The sequence below is a fragment of the Zonotrichia leucophrys genome, chromosome 3 (assembly GCF_028769735.1).
Source record: "Zonotrichia leucophrys gambelii isolate GWCS_2022_RI chromosome 3, RI_Zleu_2.0, whole genome shotgun sequence".
Classification (NCBI taxonomy): domain Eukaryota; kingdom Metazoa; phylum Chordata; class Aves; order Passeriformes; family Passerellidae; genus Zonotrichia; species Zonotrichia leucophrys.
In genome coordinates this window covers 61,191,679-61,217,667 of record NC_088172.1, presented here as the reverse complement: position 1 = coordinate 61,217,667, position 25,989 = coordinate 61,191,679, and the positions used below count along the sequence as shown (strand labels likewise).

The 25,989-nt window shown below is 34.7% G+C and overlaps 1 protein-coding gene across 13 annotated transcripts in view; it reads left to right on the top strand.

The window, feature by feature from the left end:
- Positions 1 to 25,677, top strand: part of RYR2 (ryanodine receptor 2) — a 383,167-nt gene extending 357,490 nt beyond the window's left edge. For all 13 annotated transcript variants that reach the window (XM_064708448.1, XM_064708461.1, XM_064708450.1 and 10 more), the window contains 15 exons: positions 5 to 69; positions 1,900 to 2,047; positions 3,551 to 3,637; positions 4,458 to 4,676; positions 6,777 to 6,907; positions 7,491 to 7,533; positions 9,426 to 9,559; positions 13,517 to 13,577; positions 14,841 to 14,987; positions 15,854 to 15,988; positions 18,345 to 18,501; positions 20,300 to 20,364; positions 21,120 to 21,220; positions 22,683 to 22,734; positions 24,382 to 25,677. In XM_064708448.1, coding sequence (XP_064564518.1) covers positions 5 to 69; positions 1,900 to 2,047; positions 3,551 to 3,637; positions 4,458 to 4,676; positions 6,777 to 6,907; positions 7,491 to 7,533; positions 9,426 to 9,559; positions 13,517 to 13,577; positions 14,841 to 14,987; positions 15,854 to 15,988; positions 18,345 to 18,501; positions 20,300 to 20,364; positions 21,120 to 21,220; positions 22,683 to 22,734; positions 24,382 to 24,477 — 1,641 coding nt within the window. In that variant the 3' untranslated portion in view covers positions 24,478 to 25,677. The remainder of the gene's footprint in view (positions 1 to 4; positions 70 to 1,899; positions 2,048 to 3,550; positions 3,638 to 4,457; positions 4,677 to 6,776; positions 6,908 to 7,490; positions 7,534 to 9,425; positions 9,560 to 13,516; positions 13,578 to 14,840; positions 14,988 to 15,853; positions 15,989 to 18,344; positions 18,502 to 20,299; positions 20,365 to 21,119; positions 21,221 to 22,682; positions 22,735 to 24,381) is intronic.
- The last annotated feature ends 312 nt before the right edge of the window (positions 25,678 to 25,989 follow it).

Here is a 25,989-nt window from a genome sequence, read left to right as displayed (position 1 = left end):
GTAGGAGAAGGTGAAAGAAGATGAAAAGGAAGAGAAAGAAGAAACAAAATCAGAACCTGAAAAAGCTGAGTATGTATTACTTTAACCTCTGATCCTACCAAAAAAAAAAAGTATTTTGTTTTACTGAAAAAAACCCTCCGGTTCGTTTGTACTCCTTTGCCTTTAATTTTCTGTCAATTCTCATTCCAATTAGGCAGGAGTGTTTTTTTAAACAATTCTCCTCATATGTGCACATTTGCAAGGAAATGCCCTATAAGCACCACACTGATTCTGTCATTTCCCTTCCCAGAAGCATCCTTTGTAATGTCCATTTAATTTTTGTTTAATTTCTTTTAGAATGTACTTAGCGGATTTTTTCCCTTTGCAAATCTTAAAACTGGAAAAAAAAATTTGAAAACTTTCTAAGAGCACCTGAGTTCCAGAGACCTGCTATCCATCAGTGACAGAGACTGAATCTGCTTTACTCTCTCCCATTTGCTATGACATGTTCTGAGTTATTTGCATTTTGCAAAACCTTAACATTCCAGTACAATTTTAATGAATTACAGAGTACTCTCACATCTTTATGAATATATTTGATCAATAATAATTTAAACCCTTTTAGGATATGTTAAAATCTAATGCTAATGCCATTAGCTCAGAATAAAATAGTGGAAAGCAAAATGGAGTGCTTGGTTTTAACCAGTAGAAACTGTGAATCTCCATCCCTGTATTTTATGGTTCCTGATACATGTACATTTCTATGTACAGTTTCTATAGCTGATTTATCACAGTCAAAATTCTAAGAATCCCTTAGTCTCAAACTCTTATGCTTTTCTGGCATGACAAGCACTTGTCCATGACAAAAACTCTTCTTCTTAACAAGTGCAGCAAATTTCTAACTTGGCCACTATAACTTTGTGAGAGAGCGCCTTCCTGACTTTTGAAGGCCATTCACTGTTGATTGCTCTGCTTGACTGTGTGAGTTGCAGCAATACTTGTATTCTCTGCCAAGAGTACAGTGCCTGGCACTATTAGCTGCCCTGAAGCTACTCCTGACATGACAAACTTTCAAGTGAAAGTTTATCAAATGTCTTCTAGAAAGAGGAGCCTGCTTAGGACATCAGTCATTCTGTTTGTAGATAGGAACAGAGAAATAAATAATGTAATTTAGAAGTTGCCTCTCACTCTGGTTTGGCTTCAAATAGACTTCTGTGATCTTTTCATCTATCATGCTGACAGTTCAAATTAACTTCTAAGACAATTCGCACTTCTTTAGATCAAATGTTTGGAGAAGGCAGCCTGTGAACTCTGACTTTCTCTAATGAGACAGCATGGTGATACTCACACACCAGATGCTGACAAAATCTTACTTCAGCTCCTCCTGGAGTGGGTACTTATGACTCCATCAGGTGGGCAGAAATGCAGAATTTAAAACTTGAGATTTGACTTGTAAGTGCAAGAAGAACCAAAGATTTCCCACTTTGTGGGAACTGGATTGTTTAAGTGCATGAGGTTGGAGGGGAGCTTTAAACATGTAGGCACTCATGCAGACATAGAGCTGCCAGCTTGCAGACATTTTGTCACTGCAAGAATCAGCTGCACAATTATGAAGAACCTCTGATGGCAAGATTAGCAGATTTTTTGATTACCTGCCTCTACCAGCTAGCATTCCCACTTCAGGCTGCCAAACCAGTAAGTTCATCTGTGGCCTTAACCAGACTGTCACCTTTGCCAGCACTTTGGACTGAAGAGGGATATTTGTCATGTTCATGAAATGCATGAGTCATGGCAACTTGAGCCTCATTAAAAGATGGAATTTCAGTGTGTTTTTCACAAAAAAGCCTATTTCAGAGTGTGATTTTAATTTAGTAATTTTATTAATTTGACATATTATTTTGCCTTCATTTTTATCCTAAGAGGAGAAGATGGAGAAAAAGAAGAGAAAACCAAAGAAGATAAGGGGAAACAGAAATTAAGACAACTGCATACACACAGATATGGAGAACCAGAAGTTCAGGAATCAGTTTTCTGGAAGAATATCATAGCATATCAGCAGAAGCTTCTTGTAAGTTGTTATCTAACTTAAGTGTTTAGGTTGGAAGAGACATGTACCACAATATTCTAACAATATCAAGACAAATAGCAACTGCTGGACCACATTCTTCTATCCACCATTGACTGTAAAAAGGACAATGAAGCAAAGGTTTAATGGGAATGTTAGAGGAAAGAAACTCACGAATATCTTAGTGTACAATATATTAGTTCTTAGGAAGACAGTTATTGTCTCAAGCCTAGACATTCAGAGATGCCTGTGTATCATGGAAAACATCCATGCATTTTTATGGTAGTAAAGTTCCTGAATTTTTACAGAAGCCAGTGAGACAGTAAGATGTCTTCTTCTCTGAGAGACACCTTTGGGAAATTACAAGCTCTCCTTTAAAAAGAACCAGCTAAGATACAATGCTTAACCTGAAGTGAATAAGAAAAGATATTGTAGATTTTTTTTTTGGTGAAATATCAAGTCAATATTTGTCAAACTTTTCAAAACCTGTAGAAAATAAGACTTTATGAAAATGTAAAACTGCATCTGAGAGTCTCTCAGTAAAATATCAGATAATATAGGCTCCATAATTGCTTGAAATGCATTCATATTCTCTGAGGCCAGAGCAAAATGCAAACCAAAAAGAAATACAATTTTTCTATGCATACAGTATATAATTGTGTAGGGATGGTCTATTTCTAGCATGAGAACAGAGCAAAACTACAGTCAAAATCTTATTAAGAAATTAAGTGTTTAAATATGGCTTTTGAACTGAGGTACATTTTTAGGCTGTTTGGTCCCATTACAATCATGTGAATTTAGCTAATTTTTTTTCTAATAGTCTCATTTTATATTCCACTAATAGTCATCTATGATTAGGGCTGAAAAATGGCAGAATTCCTATAGGAGTGTTAAAATATTCAAAATGTGTGCTGTAAAGGTTTGTGTGTTGTCAGGAAGGGAAAAGGTACATTTCTGCAGTCCTTTTGATAGTGTCAGAATGTCAGAAAAGCTTTCAATTCATGGTACTCAGGTCACACATGAATATTTGCTGGCCTGGTAAAAATGCAGTTGATTTAGGAATAGAAGATGTTTAAGATAAACTTATATGCAGAGTTTTTTATTTTTTGGTAAAAGTAGCAATTTGCTTTATGTATGAATATTGAACTACAGGGAAGATAGAGACTTCTGTATTATTACATTGCTCTTACATTGTCATGTCTGTGTTGTTTCCAAGTGTATTGAGAGGATAATGAAAAATAAGTAAGAGGCAATTAGAAATCCTTCATCTTTTGTGAATGGAATGAAATGAAAGGCCCTTTTTTCATTATTGCATGTGTCAAGTAGGAGAGAACTTGTACATCACTCAAAATGTTTGTTAGGTATTTTTTTTATATTTATGATTCTATTAAAAAGTTCCATAAGGGAAAAAAAAAACCCACAAAAAAAACCCTCTCAGCAGCAACTTACTAATGATGGCTGAATCTTTATTAGATAAAATATATTTGTGTTCTGTCCTCTTTTCAGAATTATTTTGCACGAAACTTTTACAACATGAGGATGTTGGCGTTATTTGTTGCTTTTGCCATCAACTTCATCCTTCTCTTCTATAAGGTAAATTTCTAAAAATATTACTATTTAAGTTGCACACTGGAAAACATCTGGATTTTGTAGTCAATATGTTATGGTAAAACTGCCTAGCCTAACAGGTTAAATACCTGCTTCATCCTACCACTTCAGAAATCTTACATGGTGACAGCTGTAATGTTTGTGTGAAGTAAAAATAGATTTCCAGTACACAGACAGCTGTTGATAGAGCATTGTGCTAGGACAAAGGCAGCAGGCTGAGAGGCAAACCCTTGCCTCAGATGCTCCATTTCCCAGTACAGTGAAGCTGCCAAGCTGAGCCTTCACAGGTAACTTAAACTAATCCATGTCAGTTGAGATGTTTTCTTGTGCCATTACACTCACAAAAGGGTTTTTACAGCCGGGAGTCACATGATCTTAAGCTGCCTAGAATATCACTGAAATTGTCAAGATTTTAGTAACATTAATGCGACTCTGGAGTCTTTGGACTTGAATAATTTTCTGACAGAGAGCTGTGATGATAAAGATGACTGTCAAGCATTTCTTCTAAGAGGGCTGTGCCCTTTCTTGAATTTGAAGTAATAAAATTCATCATGGACCAGATTTGGTAACGTGGACAGACAGTGGGAAAAAAAGGAAAGAAAAAGCACATTTTCACAGACTGATGTAACAAGATGAAAAGGTCTCGCTGAAGTATTCTTTTTGGACATTTTTTTGCAAAAGCAAAAATTCTTTAAAGTTTCTTTACAGTTATTTTGTCTTTGGTATCGTTTTTTCAGCTCAACAACTTAACTTGTAGTATTGTAAAGCTCCTGTCAAAAGAATATTGCAATATTGTTTTAAACAGGTCTCCACATCTGCTGTGACAGAAGAAAAGGAGCTTCCTGTGGTATCTGATGGTGAAAGTACCAAGTTGAACATCCTGGAAAGTGATGATGAGAGGGTCATAGCAGTGCATTATGTCCTGGAAGAAAGCAGCGGCTACATGGAGCCCACACTGAGGATTTTGGCCATCCTACACACAGTCATCTCATTCTTCTGCATCATAGGGTATTATTGTTTGAAAGTAAGAAAAAAAATTAACTCTTTTTTTCTAGGTCTAAACTTTCTAATCTGTCTAGCAGTCTAACTTAAAGTCAACCTGCTTAAGCAGGTTGGGGCACTCTGTGAAAAAAATCTGAGTTGTTCATGTAATGTACACAGAAGGTGTGTGTTAGGTGATGTGTCTGTTCAGGGGGCTGTAGGCCAGAGTCTGATTTGCAGTCAGTCAGACAGTTGCAGCAGTAACCTGCTTCAGAAGCTGCTTGTGACTGCCAAGACAAGGTGTGAATGCACATGACACAGATGGCAGTTTTAGATGCTGCATTACTAGTCTGTCAATTAGATCATTTGAAAAGAATGCAGCATTTTGGACTACTGCTGCTGCATATTGTGACTGTAAAATGCCTGCTGTTCCTGCACACACACTGCTGGTAGTGTTTTCGCAGGAGCCTAAGCATCTGTTAAAGGATTATCTTGGAGAAGATCTCTGTTAGGGATCTGAAAACTAAAGATGCCACTTCGTCTGGCAAAATGCTGATTGTGGTTTAAGAAAACCAAATTTCATAAATCTCTGGAGCTGGGAGAAGTATATCTGGCATGTACTTCCCCCATTTTTGCACACTTCCAGGGAAAAAGCTGTAAGTCAAAGTGCAAGATAGTGCTAAATTAAATGGACACTTGATATGACCCAGCTGCTCATTTGTCCTTATATCTCTGTTAAGGTCTTGTGTGGTCCTTGATATTTTTCTTTTCCTCTTTCAATGCCTAGTAATTTGTTCTATGCTAAAAGACAAAGTTTGCATTTCTAGCTCAAGGAAAACTACTTTTAGTGTTGATTTTCATCTCTACTTTAAGTACCCCTACTGGTCAGTAGATACTACACCACTTTTTTGTTGCATTAGATGCCAGGCAGCATGAAAGCTTAGGTTTCTGTTTTTTGAGATGTTTCCTTCTCCCACCTCATACTTTTTTGTTTGTTTCTACTATGACATTTTATGCTACTTTTTTTGAGAACATCTGTTCTCTGACTAGAAGGGAAAAATATTGTTATCAATATTTATCTTAATTAATTGATTTCTTTCCAATTCTGAAACCAAAATATAGTCCAAATATGGTTTCAATCTCAATTTTGGAGATCTTTAAGTCCAAAATTTTCTGAACTGCAGGCCTGTGTATGTTAGGTTTGCTTCTAAATATTGCTTAGCATGAATCCATTACATTTTTCTCATTTAGCTGTCTGAAAATAGTGTTGGAACTCTTTTTTATTGTGTCTAATGTAATCACCATATTGCTAGAGTAGTCTTGATTTTCATTATTACTATTTCAGTGTATTCATGTCCATGAGCATACTGAAATAGTAATAATCTTGACTACTATTTCAGTGAAGGTGGATAATGCAAGGTGGGTGAATTTTGGGGATCTGTGAAATAGCTCCAGGAAAGAGTAAGATAAAGTAAAAAGTTGACTTTTTTTGGTAGCACATTTCTTAAGAAAATTCACTCAATTTGCTCCACTATTTGCATCTGCCTTCTTGAAATGTACTTTTGAAGTCATCCAGCTGATGAAAGAGGGTTGTAGATAAAGCCTAGCTTGGTGTCTCAGCTGCTGACAATTCTTTTTTGTTGCTTACAGTCTTTGGTCTCTATACAAAACACTTTGTTTCCCACTGTGAAACCTCAAAAATTCTTTAACAAATAAAAGGAACATCTAACATCTCTCGGTATCAAAATGAAATAAAAAAATACCATCCCAAAATAATATTTGGAACTAGAATTTTGAAGGATTAAAAAAAATATTTTAGGTCTCTTTCACTCGACTACCTCTAATCCTTTCGTGGCACTGAAAAACTGTTTTATTTGAAGGATCCCTCTTCAGGTATTTTGATCATCTTTTTACAACAGTTTAGCACGCTGCAGTCTAATGAATCTGAATTACCTGACCCTAGTGTATCAATATATTTTCTGTGTTTTAGGGAATTGTTAAGTCTTTTGATTTTTTCAAGTACTATATTTTGCTTTGTTCAGTTTTGATACTCGTTTCTTCATACCAACCAGCGTTTCTTAAAGTTTGCAGACATATCAGTGCATTTTATATAATTAATTCCTGTATTTTCTTTCAATTGCAGGTTCCACTGGTTATTTTTAAGAGAGAAAAGGAAGTGGCAAGGAAATTGGAATTTGATGGGCTATATATAACTGAGCAACCATCAGAGGATGATATTAAGGGACAGTGGGATAGACTTGTAATCAACACACAGTGAGTTTTTACTTACTTTGTCCCATTATAGCCCTGTAAGTAATTGCTCTTCTGTTTCCCCAATTACATACTTATCATCCATCTTGTCTAAAATAAACAATTATTAGAGATATATTTCTAGCAAGGATATGCAAAATTTTCAGGCACCTGCAAGGCTAATGTTTACTGTCATTTGCACTCTTATTATTTAATCTTATGCATACCCAAATTTTTGCCTTAAAATTATTTCTCATCATAGAAGAAAAAAGGAAGAGGGATGGGTTTGTTTTGGCAAGGAGAGTGATGATGGTTGTGCATTGCTGTAAGTTCAAAAGTGAGCTGTGCTTTGCATCACATATTTAAAGCTCTGTTTGTCTGCCTGGTGGGGCTGTGTGTGGGATGCAGCTGCTCTAGAATCCTGTGTGCAGGCATTGGCTCTGCTGTGCTTCTCACATTTCCATGGTGGGCTGAACACCATTTGGCAACTTTTACTCCAGAGGGTTCACGAGTGACTGACTGGTGGCAGCCACCACACAGAGACTCATAGAAACAGAATTTGTATATATTTGTCTAAAATGTAATCTTGTTTATCTCTGTTTTTCAGGTCTTTTCCAAATAACTACTGGGACAAGTTTGTGAAAAGAAAGGTAAGGCTTCTTTTTAAAAAGATTAGTGAGGTTAAAATAAAATTCTAGCGCATATTTCTGTTCATGTTGGGAGGAATGTGGACTACACTTTGAAATATAACTTTGATTCAGTGAAAATTTTGATATTTACTATTTTGAAACACACAGAATTCCTCACCACATTCTTACAACTATTTATTTTATATATTTCAAACTTTTTCTACTTACAGATTTTGTATAAAACAGGAATTCAGATACATTCATGAAATTACATGAAGCATTTTGTATGTGCTTGTATGTATAATAGAAATTATGTAAAATGTCTTGTCTGTGTTTATGTATTCACCTCCATACACAGAGAATGGTGTCGTCCCTCACCCAATAGAAGGTTAAAAAGTAATTAATAGGAAGACAGGACAAATTGATATATTTAGGCACAGGGCATAATCAGGCACCTGGTAGGGAAGTTAGTTGGCCTTTTTTGTCCCTTACCTCTCTATTTTCCCCTTGAGTTTTTTTCCCCAAGTCACTTAAATCCATCTTTGGATGAATCCATCTCCATCTTTGCTTTCTCCCTGTAACAGCCAATAAAATTCCATTTATGGGATGCATAGTGTATGCATCCCTTGGCAGTAATCCTCTTAGTCTCACAGATAATCTGGACAGTTTTTACCAAAAAACTCATTTTGATGGGTTTCAGATTTGGGTCTGAGGCTCTCCTGGGGCTGCCCTGGGAGGGACCAGGCAGAGCATCCATTCACTGTGAATCCATTGTTTGGATTCCTGCCTGCCCCTGTGCCACTGTAGTCCTCTAGGCTCCAGCATTCTTACAAATTTCTCAGCTTGCTCTTAAGAAATAAATCTAATGCTTGTACAATAGCTTACAGCAAAAAGAATCTTTTTAGTGTGTTTGGTCACAATTGTAAAAGAGGGTGTGCATGTTATTGGATGAGATTTACCCCTCCTTCACACTTTAATGCCAATCTTGTATCATAATTTTGGAAACATGTTTTTTAATACTCTTCGCTCTTCTGCTTTGTAACAGTCTTGGGTCAACCTGACCAAAAAAATTCCTTCGAATTGTGCACTCATTTTAGTATTGAAATTTTTTTAATCTTTTAGGTTATTATGTAGAGATTTCTACATCTGTCTAAGCAAAGGGGAAGCATTAGCTCTCACAGAGTTCTTGAGAAAGAAAATATAATTCTGCATTGGTTCTGTCAATGTAGATGGTCAAGGAAGGCTCAAATCAAAAGGAAAGGAGTATGGTTTAACTTTATGGTTTAGCTTTGACTTAAGAACTGCACTGTGTGATTTAACTGTCTTCAAATATACTATTTGCAATGAATGTCTTCTTTTATATATATTTGTATTTTAAACCCTAGTCTACAAAATAATACATATAATGAAGCAGTGTTTTCAGGCTTGCTACAAAAAAAGCTTCTCTAAAAATCTGAAAAAATATCAATAAATATTTAAAGCCTTTCCTATTAGAAAGGTGGCAAAATACCTCTTCACCTACAGAAGTCCCTGAGTTATGATCTTTTTATTAAAAAAATTGTATTTGACTATTCTTTTTGAAATGAGAAGAGACAGATAATATTTAGGAAGGAGATGTGTGTTCAGTCAGAATGAAAGCAAGTAAATATTTATTTCCAGGAAAATTACTTATGAAACACATTAAATTTTGCTAGAAAGAGATAGGGCCTAGTTTGAATTCAATGAAAATTGTTTTTTGCCACAACTCTGTGTTCAATCTGTGTTCAAGATCTTGTGATCACAATGTCATTCATAATCATGATGCACTGTTTTCAGGCTCCTTATATGTTAAACCTCTTGTCTTCAGATCCAGGCCAAATAACTACTGATCTACCCCAATAATGAATATTTTTAAATATTCCTTCTAACTTTAGGTAATGGATAAATATGGTGAATTCTATGGCCGTGACAGGATCAGCGAATTACTAGGAATGGACAAAGCTGCTCTTGATTTCAGTGATGCTCGAGAAAAGAAGAAACCAAAGAAGGATAGCTCCTTTTCTGCTGTGTAAGCATTTGCCTACACTTTGTTTGTGATTGGGGTTTTTTGTTTGGTTGGTTTTTTTTTTTTAATTTTGTTAGGGTTTTTTGTAAGTTAAAATCAAGCATTCAAGGTTTGTCATTCAGACAGAACATCTGTCGCTCACGTATATTTGCATAAGAAAACAGTTCTTATATTGTGTGATACAGTAAATTTATTTAATTATAGACAATGTATATGCAGGATTTCTCTGGTTTTTTATGTATGAAGATTTAGTTTAGTTTAGTGCACAGCAGCACATCACATTCCCACTCTTGGGATAGTGTCATCACAGCTGGCTGGAATCTCCTTTTCAAGTTCTCAGTTCAGCTCTGCTGGAAGGAATGGGCAAAAATGGCCCTGTGTGTTCTGATTATAGGGAGAAGATCAAACAAATTTATGTGCTATTTACCAATAAAATCTGGGAATTGGATGATTAATCTTCACATCCTTTTATAACTTGTTTTCCCTAAACTATGCGTTTATATATCATTTGGGAGACAGAAATAAAGAGAAGCAGAAGCCCCTAGACATTCAGAGTAGTAAACTCTTCTTTGTCGAACAAGTTTTTATAAAGCACTGCAAAAAATGTTTTTTCCAGTTCTGCATTATAAAAAGGTATTTAACTAGATAGAACATATTTTAATAGATGGAATGTGAATGCTACAGAGATTCTGATGTAAGGGTTTATTTCAAGTTCTCTCTAAAAACATTTTATCAATGGGTGTGCAAGAATTATGAGAAGTAGGCAGTGAGAGTACTGGTAGATTAGAAGTGCATTGAAACAAGAGCTGATTTTGTAAGGATGGCTCTTTTATCCATCTTTATAAAAAATGGATATTAATAAATCAGGAGTCTGTCTGAGCAATCAACCAGATGCAGTGTAAAGGCTCAAGGACTCTGTGGCATTTCAGTACTAAATAAAATTTAATATTGTGGCAGAAGTACTTTCCTGATTGCTTTCTTCCACACTGTTTTGCTCTTGCTGGATTACAGTAGGACCCATGCTTCAGTTTAGGAAAAAGCCTACTACTTTTATTATTGGTATAAAAACCAAAAAAAAAAACTACTTTCCCTTCCCTGTGTGCTCATCCTCATATGAGGGGAAAAATACTTAAATAATTTTTCTGTGAATATTCTTGAAAAAACAGACCAGAATAAAGCAGTTGAAGAAGGCTGATAAAATATTTAATTTAGGAATCATGTCTGAAGGATGCTGCTTTTTTTAACATCTCTAGTATCTCCTCCATGTTATATACAGTAAAAAAAAATTTATGACCTCATCCATCTTTCCTGTTCTTCCTGGAGGAGTCATTTCATACTCATAACAGATTAATATGTTCCATGAAAATAAAAAACTATTATAAAAATTTGCAGAACGAGTCGCATAAAAAAATATACTCTTCAGGAAGGTATGTTTATCCACTTTTTAACAGTTTCAAAAGTGAATACAAATGAAGCTACTAAAACTTACACATGTTCCAGATTCCAAATTTGACATGTATTTACCATGCAGTGAAGAAAGAGGTAGAAAAAAACATTGGAACTGATCCATTACTGCAATAATTTGGGAAGAAAATAGAGAATGGTGCAACCTGGTGTAAGTTTCAGCTCTGATGCTTCTGCTTCTGCCTGTGCTAGGAGGAGGTGGCAGAGACCAGATAGCAGTGTCTCACAACACAGGAGGAAAGTGCACTGAGCAGCATTTTCATCTTCAATGCAATTGAACAAGTCTCCTTGACCCCTAGCTCCTACTTTTTCTCTCCCTTTCCTTTGGAAAAATAACCTGGGATTTGCATCTGTCTTTTTTCAAGGGACTTAAACCACCCTGCTTGCATGTGACCATGCTTCAAAAGCTTCTGCAGTGATATACTGCATTAAAAAAAAATTTGCATTTTACTGACTCTTCAAGAGCCATCCAGCTGGTTGATGCAGCCTTGAATATTTTTAAGTGTATTTATTTAAATGTATAAATATTTTAATATTTAAATTATTTAAATATGTTGCAGTATTATTTAACTGTAGCCAACTTAGAAGGATGATGAGGTTGGAGCTTTCCTGTGGGTTAGACAGTAAGGATGGTTAAATTTTGCACACTGAGATCGAGACAGTGCTGCTGGTTTTCCATTGAATTTGTTTCTTGTTTTGGGTGGATGATGTTAAATTAGATGCATCATGGATGTAGAATATTTGAGAAAATAATGTGGAAGACACAAACATGAAAGTTAATTTTCAGAGGTGCTATTGTTATTTCCCTTTCCCTTTACCTTTCTAACTGCTGTTGTTTCTGGGATCATTAGTTTAGTCAGAGTCAATAGAAGAGGCAGATAAGGCTTAAGCATCTGCAGCAAAATTTGACATAAGGCTAAATTGGAAAATAAGTAGGGCTTCTGTCAAATGCTCCCATGGAAGAATAAATCTTCCACTTTCAAGAATAGAAAAATTGTAAATAATTTTCTCCTGGAAGATCTGAAATTTTTATAGGTTGGTGAGAAACCATATCCTAAATATGAAGTGTACAAACAATGAATGCAGTTGGCCTCAGAATGTGGAAGAATTTAAAAAGTCTTGCTCTTCCTTTCCATGAGAACGAATGACCTAGGCTTTCAAAATATTCTGGACTGAGTAACCTCCTTTTTAGTATTGTAGTTTCTCAGAGAGCAGAATTGTTCCTGGAAAAATAGAAGACTTTTTCCTCAAGTGACAATATATCTCTTGCCCGTAATGGCTAGTGAAAAAGTAAGGACTTTTACTTGCAGTCCTTTTTTCACTTGAAGTCTCAAGATTTGTACTGGCTATGATGACAATGTAGGATTTACAAAAGTGTGTATGTGCCTGTTAGTCTGAGTAGGAGTGTATATCTGCAGGTGGGTAGGGACTTCAGCTGTTGAGAGGCAGGCACAGTCACTGTTAATGTCCCAGTTCTCAGCCTGTTCCTTTGATGCACACAAAGGAATCTCAGTTTCAAACTTTCCCCTTATGGATGCTAATGTAAAATAACTCCTCCTTTGATTATTTACTTGGGCTTTAAGCGTAGTGGATCCTTGCAGAGGCTTTGTGAAGGATACCTCAAAATAATCTGTTCTGTGCTCTGTCTTCAAGACACACAGAAAGCTGACACACACCCTATAACTCATTGTTTTGTTTTGGTTCAATGGTTTCTTTTTTGTAATGGTCAAGGGGCACCATTCTTGATGAAGTATCACCTGCTGATGTTGTTCAGTGCCTGGCACAAAATTTTGACACAGTGCAATAAAAAGGGTATTTCCTACCTAGTTAACAGTTAATAAAGAAATGGTTTTTATCTGATGAGATGCTTTCTACTTTTAAAAAAGTAACATTAAGGGAAGATTTTCCTAAGTACCTATGTCAAAACTCATTAACTGGTAAGAATGATCCTGTTTTCATTAATGATTTTCCTTATATCCTTAGAAAAATGGGTCAATTTTCTGAACAAGCTCTGAGATTCATCTGATCTAAATTTGTCTGTCTTTAATGTCATCCAATTGTGTCACTCAAGGTATGCTATGCTAACTAAGGTAAAGAATTGGCATTTTAGGGTACAAATTCGGTTACCTTTTTTGACTAGCTACTTCAGACTTAGGTGGGTTGCACTAAAAAGAAAATAAAATATTTTTTTCTCCATGGATTTTAAAGACAGCTTATGTCACTTGTATGCATGATAACATTTTCGAAATCAATCAACATTAAGTCTGATGAATTCAAAACAGTGCTTTTTAATTTGATTTTTGCCTTTTTGTTTCTTGCCAGATTCATTCCAGAGTTAAAGTCTGAATTAGAGCAAGGTTCTAATGTATTTCAGCTTTTGAAGAAATTGATCAGCTGTTGACTCCTGCTATGTGACAATGCACTTCCTACAGATTGTGTTTAATGTTTTCCAGTTGTGTTTTGCTATTAAATGTTTTTTTTTCTTAATTTTTGCAGACTAAATTCCATTGATGTTAAGTATCAGATGTGGAAATTAGGAGTTGTTTTCACTGATAATGTAAGTTTCTCAGTTTATGCATATATGTATATATTCATGTTCTAAAAAGAACTAAGCACTTGTTAATGCAAAGTGCTTCAATGAGAGGTGTAAAATACTCTGGATTGTATTTATTTTACTACAAGAAGAAAATCTTGAAAGCTTAAAGAGACATTGTCAAAATATTTTCAGTTACATTGGTAGTAGTTAATAGAACCTCAGTCAATTCCTGCCCTATTTCTGATAGCTTTAATAGAAGCAATAAGAAAGCACTGCACTGTAGAATTAGTAAACTGACTTTATAAATGCTAAGTGCCATTTTTCCTGTTGTTCATAAATATTATTAACACTTGAATATTCCTGGAACACAGTCAGATCAATATAGTTAATATATCTTGATTTGCTAAATTTGTATCACTGAAACCAATAGTAAGATGTGCAACAGAATCATACAAATTATTCCAGTAATTTGAAAAAGGGAGTCTTTAAAAGAAAAAAAACTAGGAGAGATAAACAAGAATATTAAAATGCAGTTTAATTCAGTCATCATATGATTTTTCAGTTTTACAATTATTCTTTTGTCTAGTTACTTAATTTACTGGTTAGGAAAACAATTGGGGAAAAATTATTTTGGAGCTATGACCAAAAAGATGGAAAATGAAAGGGTAATCTGAAGGTACTCAGGAAAAGTGGAAACAGTAAGCCTCAAGGTCTAGAGACAGCATGATCTGTAAACAGTGTTTGTTTGGGACTAGGATTTTTTTTAAGGATGGAGTATAATTTCTCTTATAAATATTTGTATTTCAGTTCAATAAAATTAATTGAGAGAGGATCAGATGAAATTAACATTTATGGTTACTTAAATATACTAAATTATAAAACTCCTTTTGTTGTCTGCACAGTTCTGGAATTGTCATTAGCTAACTTTGAGCATTAATATTTTAATGCAATTATTTAGAAATTATTTTTAAAAGTAATTTAAATCAGATTTTTTTTACAGTAGAGAAATTTACAAATAAGACTTTAAGATTTCCAAAATTAGTTTTATAGTATAAATTCTGAATTTCTTGATTTTGCCCATATCTTGTTGACTTTGTGTTTGAGGATTTAATATTGTTGTATGAATAGAAAATTCTCAATGATATCTAGAAAATTCTCTTTTTAAAAAGAACTTTTTTTCTTTTTAAAGAAAAGCATGTTTGAGAAATTTCTACTTTTCCTTATTGTCTTGAAGTAAGATGAAAGCCATGAATTTTATTTGAATGCACTTGTTTTTTCTATTAGTCTTTCCTTTACCTAGCGTGGTACATGACCATGTCAGTCCTTGGCCATTACAACAATTTTTTCTTTGCTGCTCATCTCCTTGACATTGCAATGGGATTCAAGACATTGCGAACTATCCTGTCATCAGTTACCCACAATGGCAAACAGGTATCAAATGTCACCTCTTTCCAGTTTTTTACTTAAGGAGTACACAGAAAAGATCACTTCATTACTTGAGTCAGGCTCTCTGCGGGTTGACAACAGAAATGTTCTTTCATCATGAGCTCTAGAACTTGAGTTGATGATGAAGCTAGACAGTGGGATTTGTAAGCAAAGGTATTCTTCCTTCTGAAAATAGTCCTGAAGTTTTAGAAAATTACCTGTGAATGCAGGGGGCATTATTTATAAGGAACTTTTTCAATCTGGGAGCTACACAAGTGAAATATCAATTTACAGAATACTGAAGCTCCCTCCCAGCTGCTTCCATTAAGCTCAGAGAAAAATTGGAATGATGCTGCAGTTGAGCAGTGGACTACTTGTTGCTGCTTTTCTAAGATATCAAAATATTAGGAACAAGATTCTTTTTATATGTAATTTCATATATGTAAAAAATAAAGTTGCTTTCCTATTAAATTAGTAGATAACTCTATTTCAATTAGTTATGTACTAGATGATAGTAATATTATATTAGGTAGTGAATTTTCAGATCTTCTATCTGATTTTGGGGAATCCATATTATTCTAATCACTGGATTAGTGATTATTTTTATTTGCCCATAAGATTTGTCTTGGTAATTATGTTTCTGTGTAATTTGTCTTTTTAATTATGTTTGATTAAAAAAAAGGAAATACACAATCTTTGTGTGAGAATATGCAGATATATTACTCTGTATTACAAAAATATATAAAGAGTAAAAGTTTTCCTGCTGCTACTAGATACAGTTTATTGTTAGTTTCCCTTTTTTTTATTTTAAAGCAAAGATAAATCACAATTCTATAGTGGTGTTACACCCAATCTGTAATTTTGTCTTCCAGCTTGTCCTAACAGTGGGATTACTGGCAGTAGTGGTATACTTGTATACAGTAGTAGCATTCAATTTTTTCCGCAAATTCTACAATAAGAGTGAAGATGGTGATATGCCAGACATGAAATGTGATGATATGCTAACAGTAAGTCTTGTCTTGCTTTCTAGTTTTTAGTTTAGTTTTTTTTGGTTTTTTTTTTTTCCCTCAAGCTGTTGTGGTTTTGTCCTGACCTTCTTGTTAATTGGTAACAGTAATATCATTAGCGAGCATGCAGGAAATATTGCAGTTGAAAACAAATGGACAACTATGATGAACATCCTCAACAAATAGATCTTGTGTATGCTCAAAAAACTCCTCTATAAAGGAGTAGAAGAAATGTGGTACTGTACTTTGCTATAGCTGTTCAAAAAATGCAAAACAACTACAAGCTGTGAAGCTGAGCTGGCTAAAGGGCAGCACTTCTGAATCTCGTAATTCAACAGGTCATTCACAGGCAAGTATTTTCATAGGTAATGAAAATACTTAAATTCTTGATTAAGCTTTGAAATCCATCAGTTTCTCTTAGTAGGAATTGCCATAGTTATCTTTAATAGGCAGTTTGGTAACTACAGTGTTCAAAACTGTCTTAAATTATTTTGTACTAAGATAGTGACAGACTTTGGAGTTAAGACTGGTAGAGTTTAAACCAAAAAGAATTTCCAAGATGCATTGCCCTTAGTATCTCTCAAAAAAAATAATGTAAAAAATCATGGTAAATGTATTTCAGTATGCTATGCAACATGAATCTCTTCCAGGGAATCAACAACATTTAAAAGCCAAATAAATAGATAAACTATTTATTTGAAAAAATATGTAGATACATCTAAAATAGATAAACTAAACTAAATAGCTAAACTAGATAAACTAGAGTAGTTTATTTTTGTCGGGTTTTGGGATGTTCAATGCACCAAAACCAGATAAAATGGAACGTGACTCAGTGAAGGGCTGTTAAACTGTCAGGTGCTGGAGCACTTGCTGTGGGAAGAGTGGAGGGAACTGGGCTTGTTTGGCTTAGAGAAGAGAAAGTCTCAGGGTAGAGGGTGGGTAAGAGGAGTTCCCAGTGTCTGCAGAAAGATTATTGGGAATACCCATTCAAGCTCTTAACAGGAAGTCCATGGTAGGAGGCTGTGGACATAAAGTGGAAAAATGTGTTCTGACTGAGGGAAGCCAAAGGATCACATTGCTCAGAGAGTTTGTTACAGTCTCAATCCTTAGGAAGTTGTATTAATTAACTGACTTGGATAAAGCCTAAAACATTTTTTTCTGAGGTCGTAGTGGGCCCTGATTGGAGTAGAGATCTCATGAAGTGATCTGATCTGACTTGCTTTGTAATTCTCTGAAAATACTCATACCACAAGACTATAATATTGTACAGGAATTAGTTATAATAACATGTGATATGCTGTAAAATCAGGGTTGTGCCTTGTAAGAACACTAAGACTTGAAATAGGATTTAAAAGAAAATTAATGTACATAACTTTTTAGAAATAGAGAACCAAAACCTTTTACATAAGTAACACTACATTCACTCATTAAGTTAATTATTACCTTTTAGTCTTGGAGTATAAAATACTTTTAGAATTTTTCAGGCAAGGGTCATTCAGAATTATATGGTACTTTATAAATTCCTTACGGAAGGGATTTTGGGGACAGTGTGGCATAGAAATAGAAGAATGGATTTTTTTGTATGGTGAGGTTTAGGAGTTAGTTATTGTCATCACTATTTTTTGATATGAGTGAGAACCCTTGACCTATAGTTTGCAAAGGTGCTTAAAGAAAAAAAGCAGTCGCCTGCTCTAGACCTCTAGAGGGTGATACCATAATTTTCTATTAAACTATAACATGATAAAACTGGAAATTTTATATTGTCAGCATTCCAGTCAACTGTTCTGACAGACCTAGTATACCACTTTTCATATCATAGTTTCACAGTATTATTCTCAGATATTTTCAATAATTAGAACAGGCTATTTCTCTGCACAAGCATTCACAAAGATGTTTTGCTTGGTTGTGGTTTGTTTTGTTTTATTTTGGCTTGAGGATGAGGGTTGTTTATTTTTAAATGTGAATTTGAAACACTAAAACCAGGGAAAATCATTCACTTTTGAGCTGAGAAATTGGAAAAGGAGATGGCTATGGTGGGGATGATATTTCCTATTTACATTGCTGAAATGATTTTACATGAATCATGGGGTGCTGCTGAGCTTCTGGTAGTTGAACTTTTGATCTTATTGAACTGCTACATAATTATAGAACAGGAAATACTGCAGCTTCAGCTGCACAGTAGCATTTCCCCCCCATCAGGAATATGCATAATCTCAAAGGAGAGAAAGAGACGGTTTGACATGTCATAGTTCCTAGACCATAGACCAGTTTTACCATTTACTTAATTTGTAACACTGGGTATTTTTGCTTTTAGCTGCAAACAGCCTTTTTATCCCTTTGTTTTTTTCTTTTCTAGTGCTACATGTTTCATATGTATGTTGGAGTACGTGCAGGAGGAGGCATTGGTGATGAGATAGAAGATCCAGCAGGAGATGAGTATGAAATCTATCGGATTATCTTTGACATCACTTTCTTCTTCTTTGTGATTGTCATCCTGCTAGCAATTATCCAAGGTATGCTTTTGTAATCCACAGTGGGACTGAAAGCATTATTTAGCAGTACAAAGATCTCAGTGCTGTAGTAATCACAAACCTAAGATTCAGACAGAACAGCAGGACAGATCACAAAGGATAAGTTTATAAAGAAAATCACACCCGGCTGGCTCATCATACACTGCTCTTCTGTGTCTCTGTAAAATCAACAGGCTCTAACTGGATCAATAGAAACAAAATAAATGTTTTGCCCTAAGAATACTGATGTCACTGCAGTTTCTGTCTTGTCATTGTTCTTTCTAAAAGCCTCCTAATAGAAATCTTGTGGCACAACTTCAAATTGTGCTTCAGTGTAACCCATCCTACATGAGCTTTCATGGGCAAAATCAGTACTGCTGTCAGTATTCCCTCTGCCAACGTCATAAATTCTTGACCATCTGGCAGATCTTCAGATTGGTAATAGTGGGGTGAAAATTGGACCATAGCTTTAAGTGGTTAAATATTTTCTTACATAAAATTTCTCTTTTGTGCGATGCTTCCTTATCTGAACAATGTATAAGAGTAAAAAAGTGCTTGATATGAAATACCTTTAGTATAGCCTGGCTAATGACAGTGGAAAGTTAGCTGCCAGGAGTTAGCTTTGGAATTTCAGTGATACTATTTGATTGATAGTGTTTCTCACTGTTGTAATCTGGATAATGGATACCTTGGCATGTCAAGGATTACATATTTTGGCATGTAAAGGATTTTTAAAATTATGTTTACATTAATTATGTTTATTGATATTACCTGAAGTACTTAAATCCCTGTTTGTTTCCCTTCTATACCTTTAAAATATTGTCAAGAATGCCCTAAAGGTCATTTTTTATGAAAGTTCACAAAAGTTAACAGAATTATATATTCTCGATTTTGGAAAAATTGATTAACAGTTTTGCTGGGTTCACTTGCTGTCATAAATACTGATACCTCATTGCTTTCTGTCAGCTGACAGATAACTTAGGATAATTTTGACAGCAGTAAGGGTGCTTTCTCCCTCACTATGAGGAAATTCAAAAGGCAACTTTTAATTTCTGGTAAATTGTTTATTACTTTTATTCATGCAACAGGTTTTTTTTAAAGGGATTGGGGAGGGTGGAAATTTTTTTATACCCTGAGTTAGCATATCTCATGTGGTTCATTTCTTCATTTTGTGAGTGGCTGAAGAATAGAGTCCTTAACTGTCCAGATTTGGGTACAGGAGTGTAAAATAGTCATTGTGGAGTTAGTCCTTATTTGTACTGGAGTAAGTGAAGGGAAGGTTATAAGCAGTTTAGTGTGAGCCATAGAGCCTGTGATTCTTTTTGTTCTTCTTTCTGTATCTCCCTCAAATGACCCCTTATTTTTGTCAGAGCTCCAATAGTGGAACCTTGTACTATATGGCAACCATCTTGAGAGAGGATGCATGGAGCTCTGAGCCTCTCTGCCACGTAATAAATATCTCATTTCTGTTAAATGTACAGTATTATTTCTTCTATTGGGCCACTGTAAACCCACTTATATCTTAATGTACTAAGTCAAGATTAGAGCACTGGGAATAAAAAGAAGTCTGTCCCATTTTATATTTCAAAATGGTACTACCAGCCATGTTACTGGTGTTTCTTTGGCTTGTCTTTTTTTTCTTCATAGTTTTGTTGTCTTCAGAATGTATATTGGTTTCTATTCTTTCTGCAAAGATTCTCCTTTAATATTCTTTATTAGAGATATGTTATCCCTGGATTTCCAGATATTCTTTATCATGATTGTTATTGAACATTAACTATCATTTTAACTTAAACCCTAGGTTTAATTATTGATGCTTTTGGTGAGTTAAGAGATCAGCAAGAACAAGTTAAGGAAGACATGGAGGTAAGAACATTCAGTTGCTGAACCATACCTATTTTCAGGTTTCATAAATATGTGTTTTCAGTCCAAATATGATTTACCTAGTGGATGGTTTTTCAAACTAAGAAAAATACAGTCCTGTACATGGTCTGATACCATACAATGTGAATTATAATGAATTGCATGTCTGTGGCTATTTAAATCTTTTGGATTCTCAAACTAGAGGTTTCTAAAGCAGGGTGTTAACACTGTCATGTTACATTTTGTCTCAGATGTAATTTTCTTTGCTTAATATATGTGTGCAAGTATCTTGTACTTTGTGGTTTTCTATTCTGTCATTGAAGTATATGTGTAAGAAGTCAGGAAAGTGCTGTAAACCAGCTTCACTTTGTAATGTGAGCTTGGAGCATATTCAGTTTCAGCTGGACAAGCATTGAGGTAAATATTGTCCTGTGTCACAGTAAGTGCTGCTTAAGATTAAAAAAGTCAGCTGTGATCATTGTATGCCATTCTGTCTCTTGATACCTGTTTACTTAGAGCTGGCAAAGATTTGTTTTTTTAAACAGTAAGAAGCTATTCTGATGGTAGCTAAGCTGCTATTCATGTGTTTTTACGGAGGTATCCAGTCTGAGTCATTTAAAGAAAAGCCTTTTTGTTCAGCACATAATATATATGCTGCAATGCCATTTTCAAGAAAATTGTTACTTTTTTTTTGCCTTTTCTGAAAGCAGGGCAGGTGTTTTATGTAGTGTTGAAGTGCCCTGTGTTCTTTCTTCTAGACGAAGTGCTTTATCTGTGGAATAGGAAATGACTACTTTGATACAGTGCCTCATGGCTTTGAAACACACACACTACAGGAGCACAACTTGGCCAATTATTTGTAAGTACACTAAAAATGCACTCCTCACTAACCCATGATCCTTGCAGCCTCTGCAGGTACCTGTTTACTTCTTTTGCATAAGTAATAATCAGTGCTATTCGGCTTTGGTGTGCACTTTCTGAATATATTGTTCTGGGGTGGTGACAGCAAGGAATTAATTAATTAAGTTTCATATCTTTCTTTCCAGCTTGGTTGTGGCAGAAGAAGTTTGTATGAGGTTGTAGGTAAAAATGAACTTGATATGTGGTTGCAGAGGTCACATAAATTGTAAAATTGAATGAGGGGTGTAAGGTACAGAGGAGCAGTATGGCCTAGCCTGGAGAATGATGGAAAGAGAGAATAAACACAGCAGTATGACAAAAGAACTTGCAATGGACAAAATATTTTGTGTGGAGTGCTGAGGCTGACCAAGAGAAACTGGGGACAAAAGGAGGTAGGGGAACTGTAATGAGGAGCTAGAGATGAGAGGGATCAACCACGGGCATTGGATCCACCTTTGAAAAATCCAAGCCGAGCACCAGTGACCACTAAACTAAATAAAGCCAATTATCAGGTCTACAACCACTTTATCATACTGTTCCTCTCATGTATTAAAATCCAGTGCCAGTATGGAGCAGGGGATGGATTGTGTCTTTGTGTTTTTAAACTGGCATTGTATATGCACAAAATAAGGAGACTGCAAAGTCAAACAGGGCTATAGAAACCTTCCACCTGAAAAACAGGTTGTGCAAACAAAATACATTGGAAGTACTATCATACAGGGTTTTGTTCCTATTTAATAAATACTGAATAGATAGTATACTATAGCATATTTGCTTTAAAGTGCCTCAGCCTGAGGAATTGTTTTTTTTTTCTTTTTATGCATGATCCTATTGTGTGTTTTTACATATGTTTGGAGAGAATGTCTCTTATGAGTGAAATTTTGAAATTATCACCCAGTGAATGTCACTTCAAACCCTCAAGACTGTTGTTTTTTTTTAAATTACAAATTCTTTTCTGCTCATGTTGATCTTGCGTACACTACTAAAATATTCCCAACCTATAATTCCAGCAGTAGAAATCTCTTAGATATCTTCAGCATTTTTTATTCAGTGTGTGAAGAGTAAAAAAAAGAAATTTCCAATGACCATTTTCTGTCTGCTTCCAAGTGGGTTTTCATGGGCAAGAAAATGTTGTCTGTTGTAAGTTTTGGAATAGAAAGTTTAGAAAATCTTCATTTAAACTGAGTTGCTAACTACAGTAAATCAAACTGACTATCATGCATTTTAATATACAACTCGTTGAGCAATGAATGTCAACAGCAAAGTGTTTAATCTTTCTCAGAATATTATCATTGATAAAAATCTAGAACTTGTATGTCAATGAACAGCATTATCGCTGTACATGCTGAAGAATTTCCATCTCATTGTGGTTTGCCTAATGTTTCCAAACACACTATTGATAGCTGTTTCTTTGCTTGTAGGTTTTTTCTGATGTATCTTATTAACAAAGATGAAACTGAGCATACAGGACAGGTAGGTTGAACAACTCTATTAATGTCAGCTGATTCTAAAATAAAAATCATTCAGGCTTAGAAAAACTAAGATTTTTCTGATGGATAGCCCCCGTATGGTATGGAACCTAATTCTCATTCTAAGCAATTCTGAAGACTTTGATTGCTTCATGTTAGGGCTTATCATTTCTGAAGCACTTTCTATTCCTTTTTTGGTATCTGAATGTGGTATTTTTAAATTGCTATTTCCACAAAATATGAATATATTCTATAAACAAAAGTAACGACAAACAGAACATTGAAGTGTTCTGTGAAAGCAACGCTCTTAATTTCTCTCTTTTGATCCTGTTTTTAATAGTCTTTGTCTTTTATTATTATCCTCTGTATATAATCTTCTCTGTCTACATTCCTGAATAAGTCCATATGAACGAACTTGTGCATATTTCTAAAAAGAAAAATATGTGAACTTTTCTCTGGAGGTTTCTACTGTGTTCTTCTCCATTCTTTCAAGTTTCTTGTGCCCCCTTCAACTTCCTTTAAATATAGTAAAAGTCACTAATAAATGTATGACATTTACAGTCTTTTTCTTTCCTAGTGATAGTCTTTCTGACTAAGCAAATGTTCCTGTATTGCAGATCAAAACACAAAAGAGCTGAATATTATCACATATATAACCCTACAGACTTGGGTCAAAACGATGATTTGCTATAAATCTATATAGTTTACTCTTTCTGAACTCTGACATGTCTGCTGTAATCATCTTCTTTGCATAAATCTCAGTCTTGTCCAGTATGAGATTTTATGTGTCATGAGAATTGAGATTTTTGGAGATTTTTTATATGCACTTTCTGTTTTCTTGGCAGCATGTTCTACTGTATTCACTGAAGACAGATTTCTAATAACTATTCAGTTTTGATACTGTGATAGTGATAGATGATAGTAAGAAAATTGAGTGTACTTCATACTACATAACTTCTAGGAACATGCTTTAGCGGTAGACTTGGCACTAGTTTACGGTTGGATTCAATGATCTAAAAGGTCTTTCCAGCCTAAATCATTCTATGATTCATTAACTGGTGTAACATATGTCTTTTCTACCATGAAATTTTCATAAGAAAAACCACATTTAAGTGGTGTGATTAAAATAGAAATAAACTGACATATTCTTTATTATTCTTTGGAATGTCTCGAGACAAAACTCTACCCAAACAACTAATCAGAAAGGAAGAAATACTGAATGCCACTGACTCAGAAAATACTGACTATAAAGGTCATTTTGGTTTATGTATTTTTCGTAGACATATTTGAAATGACTGATGCAGAAATTCAGTCATATTTCTATGATGGAAAATATTCTATGTGCCCTGCTGTCTATCTTGTGGCCAACTTTAATTGAGCTTTACAGTGCTCCTTGATGTGCAAAAAGAAATAACTACTGGTTCTCTTCTGTGCATTTCTATAGTGCTTTTTGACCAGGTGACAAAAACCTAAAAGCTGTTCTCAACTAATCAAAATCATTAACATGATTCTTGAAGATTGATGTTCAACAACCTTGCATGCACAGAATCAAAAAAAAGTGAAGTGATATATAAATAAAAGAGAAAAAAAAGTAATGGTTGATGATTTCTCATTAAATCAAGTTAAATAATTTTAACTGTGTTTTTTTCAGGAATCATATGTTTGGAAAATGTATCAAGAACGATGCTGGGAGTTTTTCCCTGCTGGCGATTGCTTCCGAAAACAATATGAAGACCAGCTCAACTAAGCAAAAATGAGGATTTCTGGACAAAAATGTCCATGTATTTCCCAGCTCTTTTTGGAATGTCTAAAAGATTTCTTAAATCCCCAAAGCTGTGTGCATTTTGGAGCACCAAAGCTCTGTTTTTAATGACCCAACTGCGCTTTTATTTTCTTGTGTATTTGCTTTGAGGACACTGGAGTAAAGAACAATGAAAAATTACAGCAACTTTGGAACCAAACCAACCACTTGCACAGACAAAAGATGTCCCTATACATAACATGCACACACAAGTAGAGACTTGAGACAGCTTATTTTTGAAACTGCCAGATGATACCCTTGTCTAAAAGATCACACATGGGGTGACATGGTAGCAACACTCATTTGGTCTGTTTATTTCATCATCCTGGAAGGAACTAACTATAGTTCACAGAGCACCATAAAAAGATTGTTGTGGACACTAAGTTGTGGGGAAATAGTGCCTTACTATATGTGGGTTGAGCTATGCAGAAGATGAGTGCATGATGACATAATTATTTTTTTTTCTTTATGTCTTCCCTTCCAATTTAGTATTTATTTTGTGGTTTTGGTGGGTTTGGGAGGAAGGGATTTGGTTGTGCACCTTTTTAACAAGACTGGAGTGTCTCAGGACAAGATTAGGTTATTCTCATCAAGTTCATTTCACATTTACCTTCCTCTTTAGCTTTTTGCTCTTATTTTGGTAATGCTCTGATACAACACTGCTACTTTATGAAATCTTTGTATGAATACAAGACAGCTGCAAAAAACACTTTAACAAGAAATGTTTCATTGCATGTTTATTATGCAAGTTTAAAACAATCAAAAAACAACCTTCAGAAACAAGTTGATCAACATGAAAAAACATTCACAATAATTATATTCATAGTAATAAAGTGTTGTGGGCTTTATTGTACATCTGGAACAAGTGTCATCAACCAACAATATGAATATATGTTATGAATTTGACAGTAATTTTAGTTTATTTTTTTTTTCTTTCTTTCATTTCTGCCACCTGTGATCGATAGTGGAGTTGAAGATTTTCTTGTTAAATTATTTTTTAAAAGCAAAGCTGAAGCAATATCCATTCAGGGACTCCATCAGTTACATCATGAAACGCCAATGATGTGTACATTACTCCATTTTGAGTCCTTTTCAATTGTAATGCCAGTCTTTACAAATAAAAAGAGACATTCAGAATGGAAACAAGCTGGTTTTGGTAGCATTTGAAGTCTTTGTTATAGAATCTTTTTATCAATTCCTAAAATAATTTCAACTACTTCAAACCAGGATTAAGCTACTCTTTCCTTAATGAAAGGTTTTGGTACTGTTTTTGTCTTCTCTGCTGGACTTCTTGCTGTTCTGTTGCTCTCCCTCATTTCTTTAGAGGTCACATTTTTTGTCATAAAAAAAATTTCTGTATCAATATTCAGTTATAGCTAAAAAAAAGAAAAAAATTACAATTACAGGAATAGTCACTTAAAAATGCTAAGGATGTGTTCTTAAAAGCTAGGCTTTCAG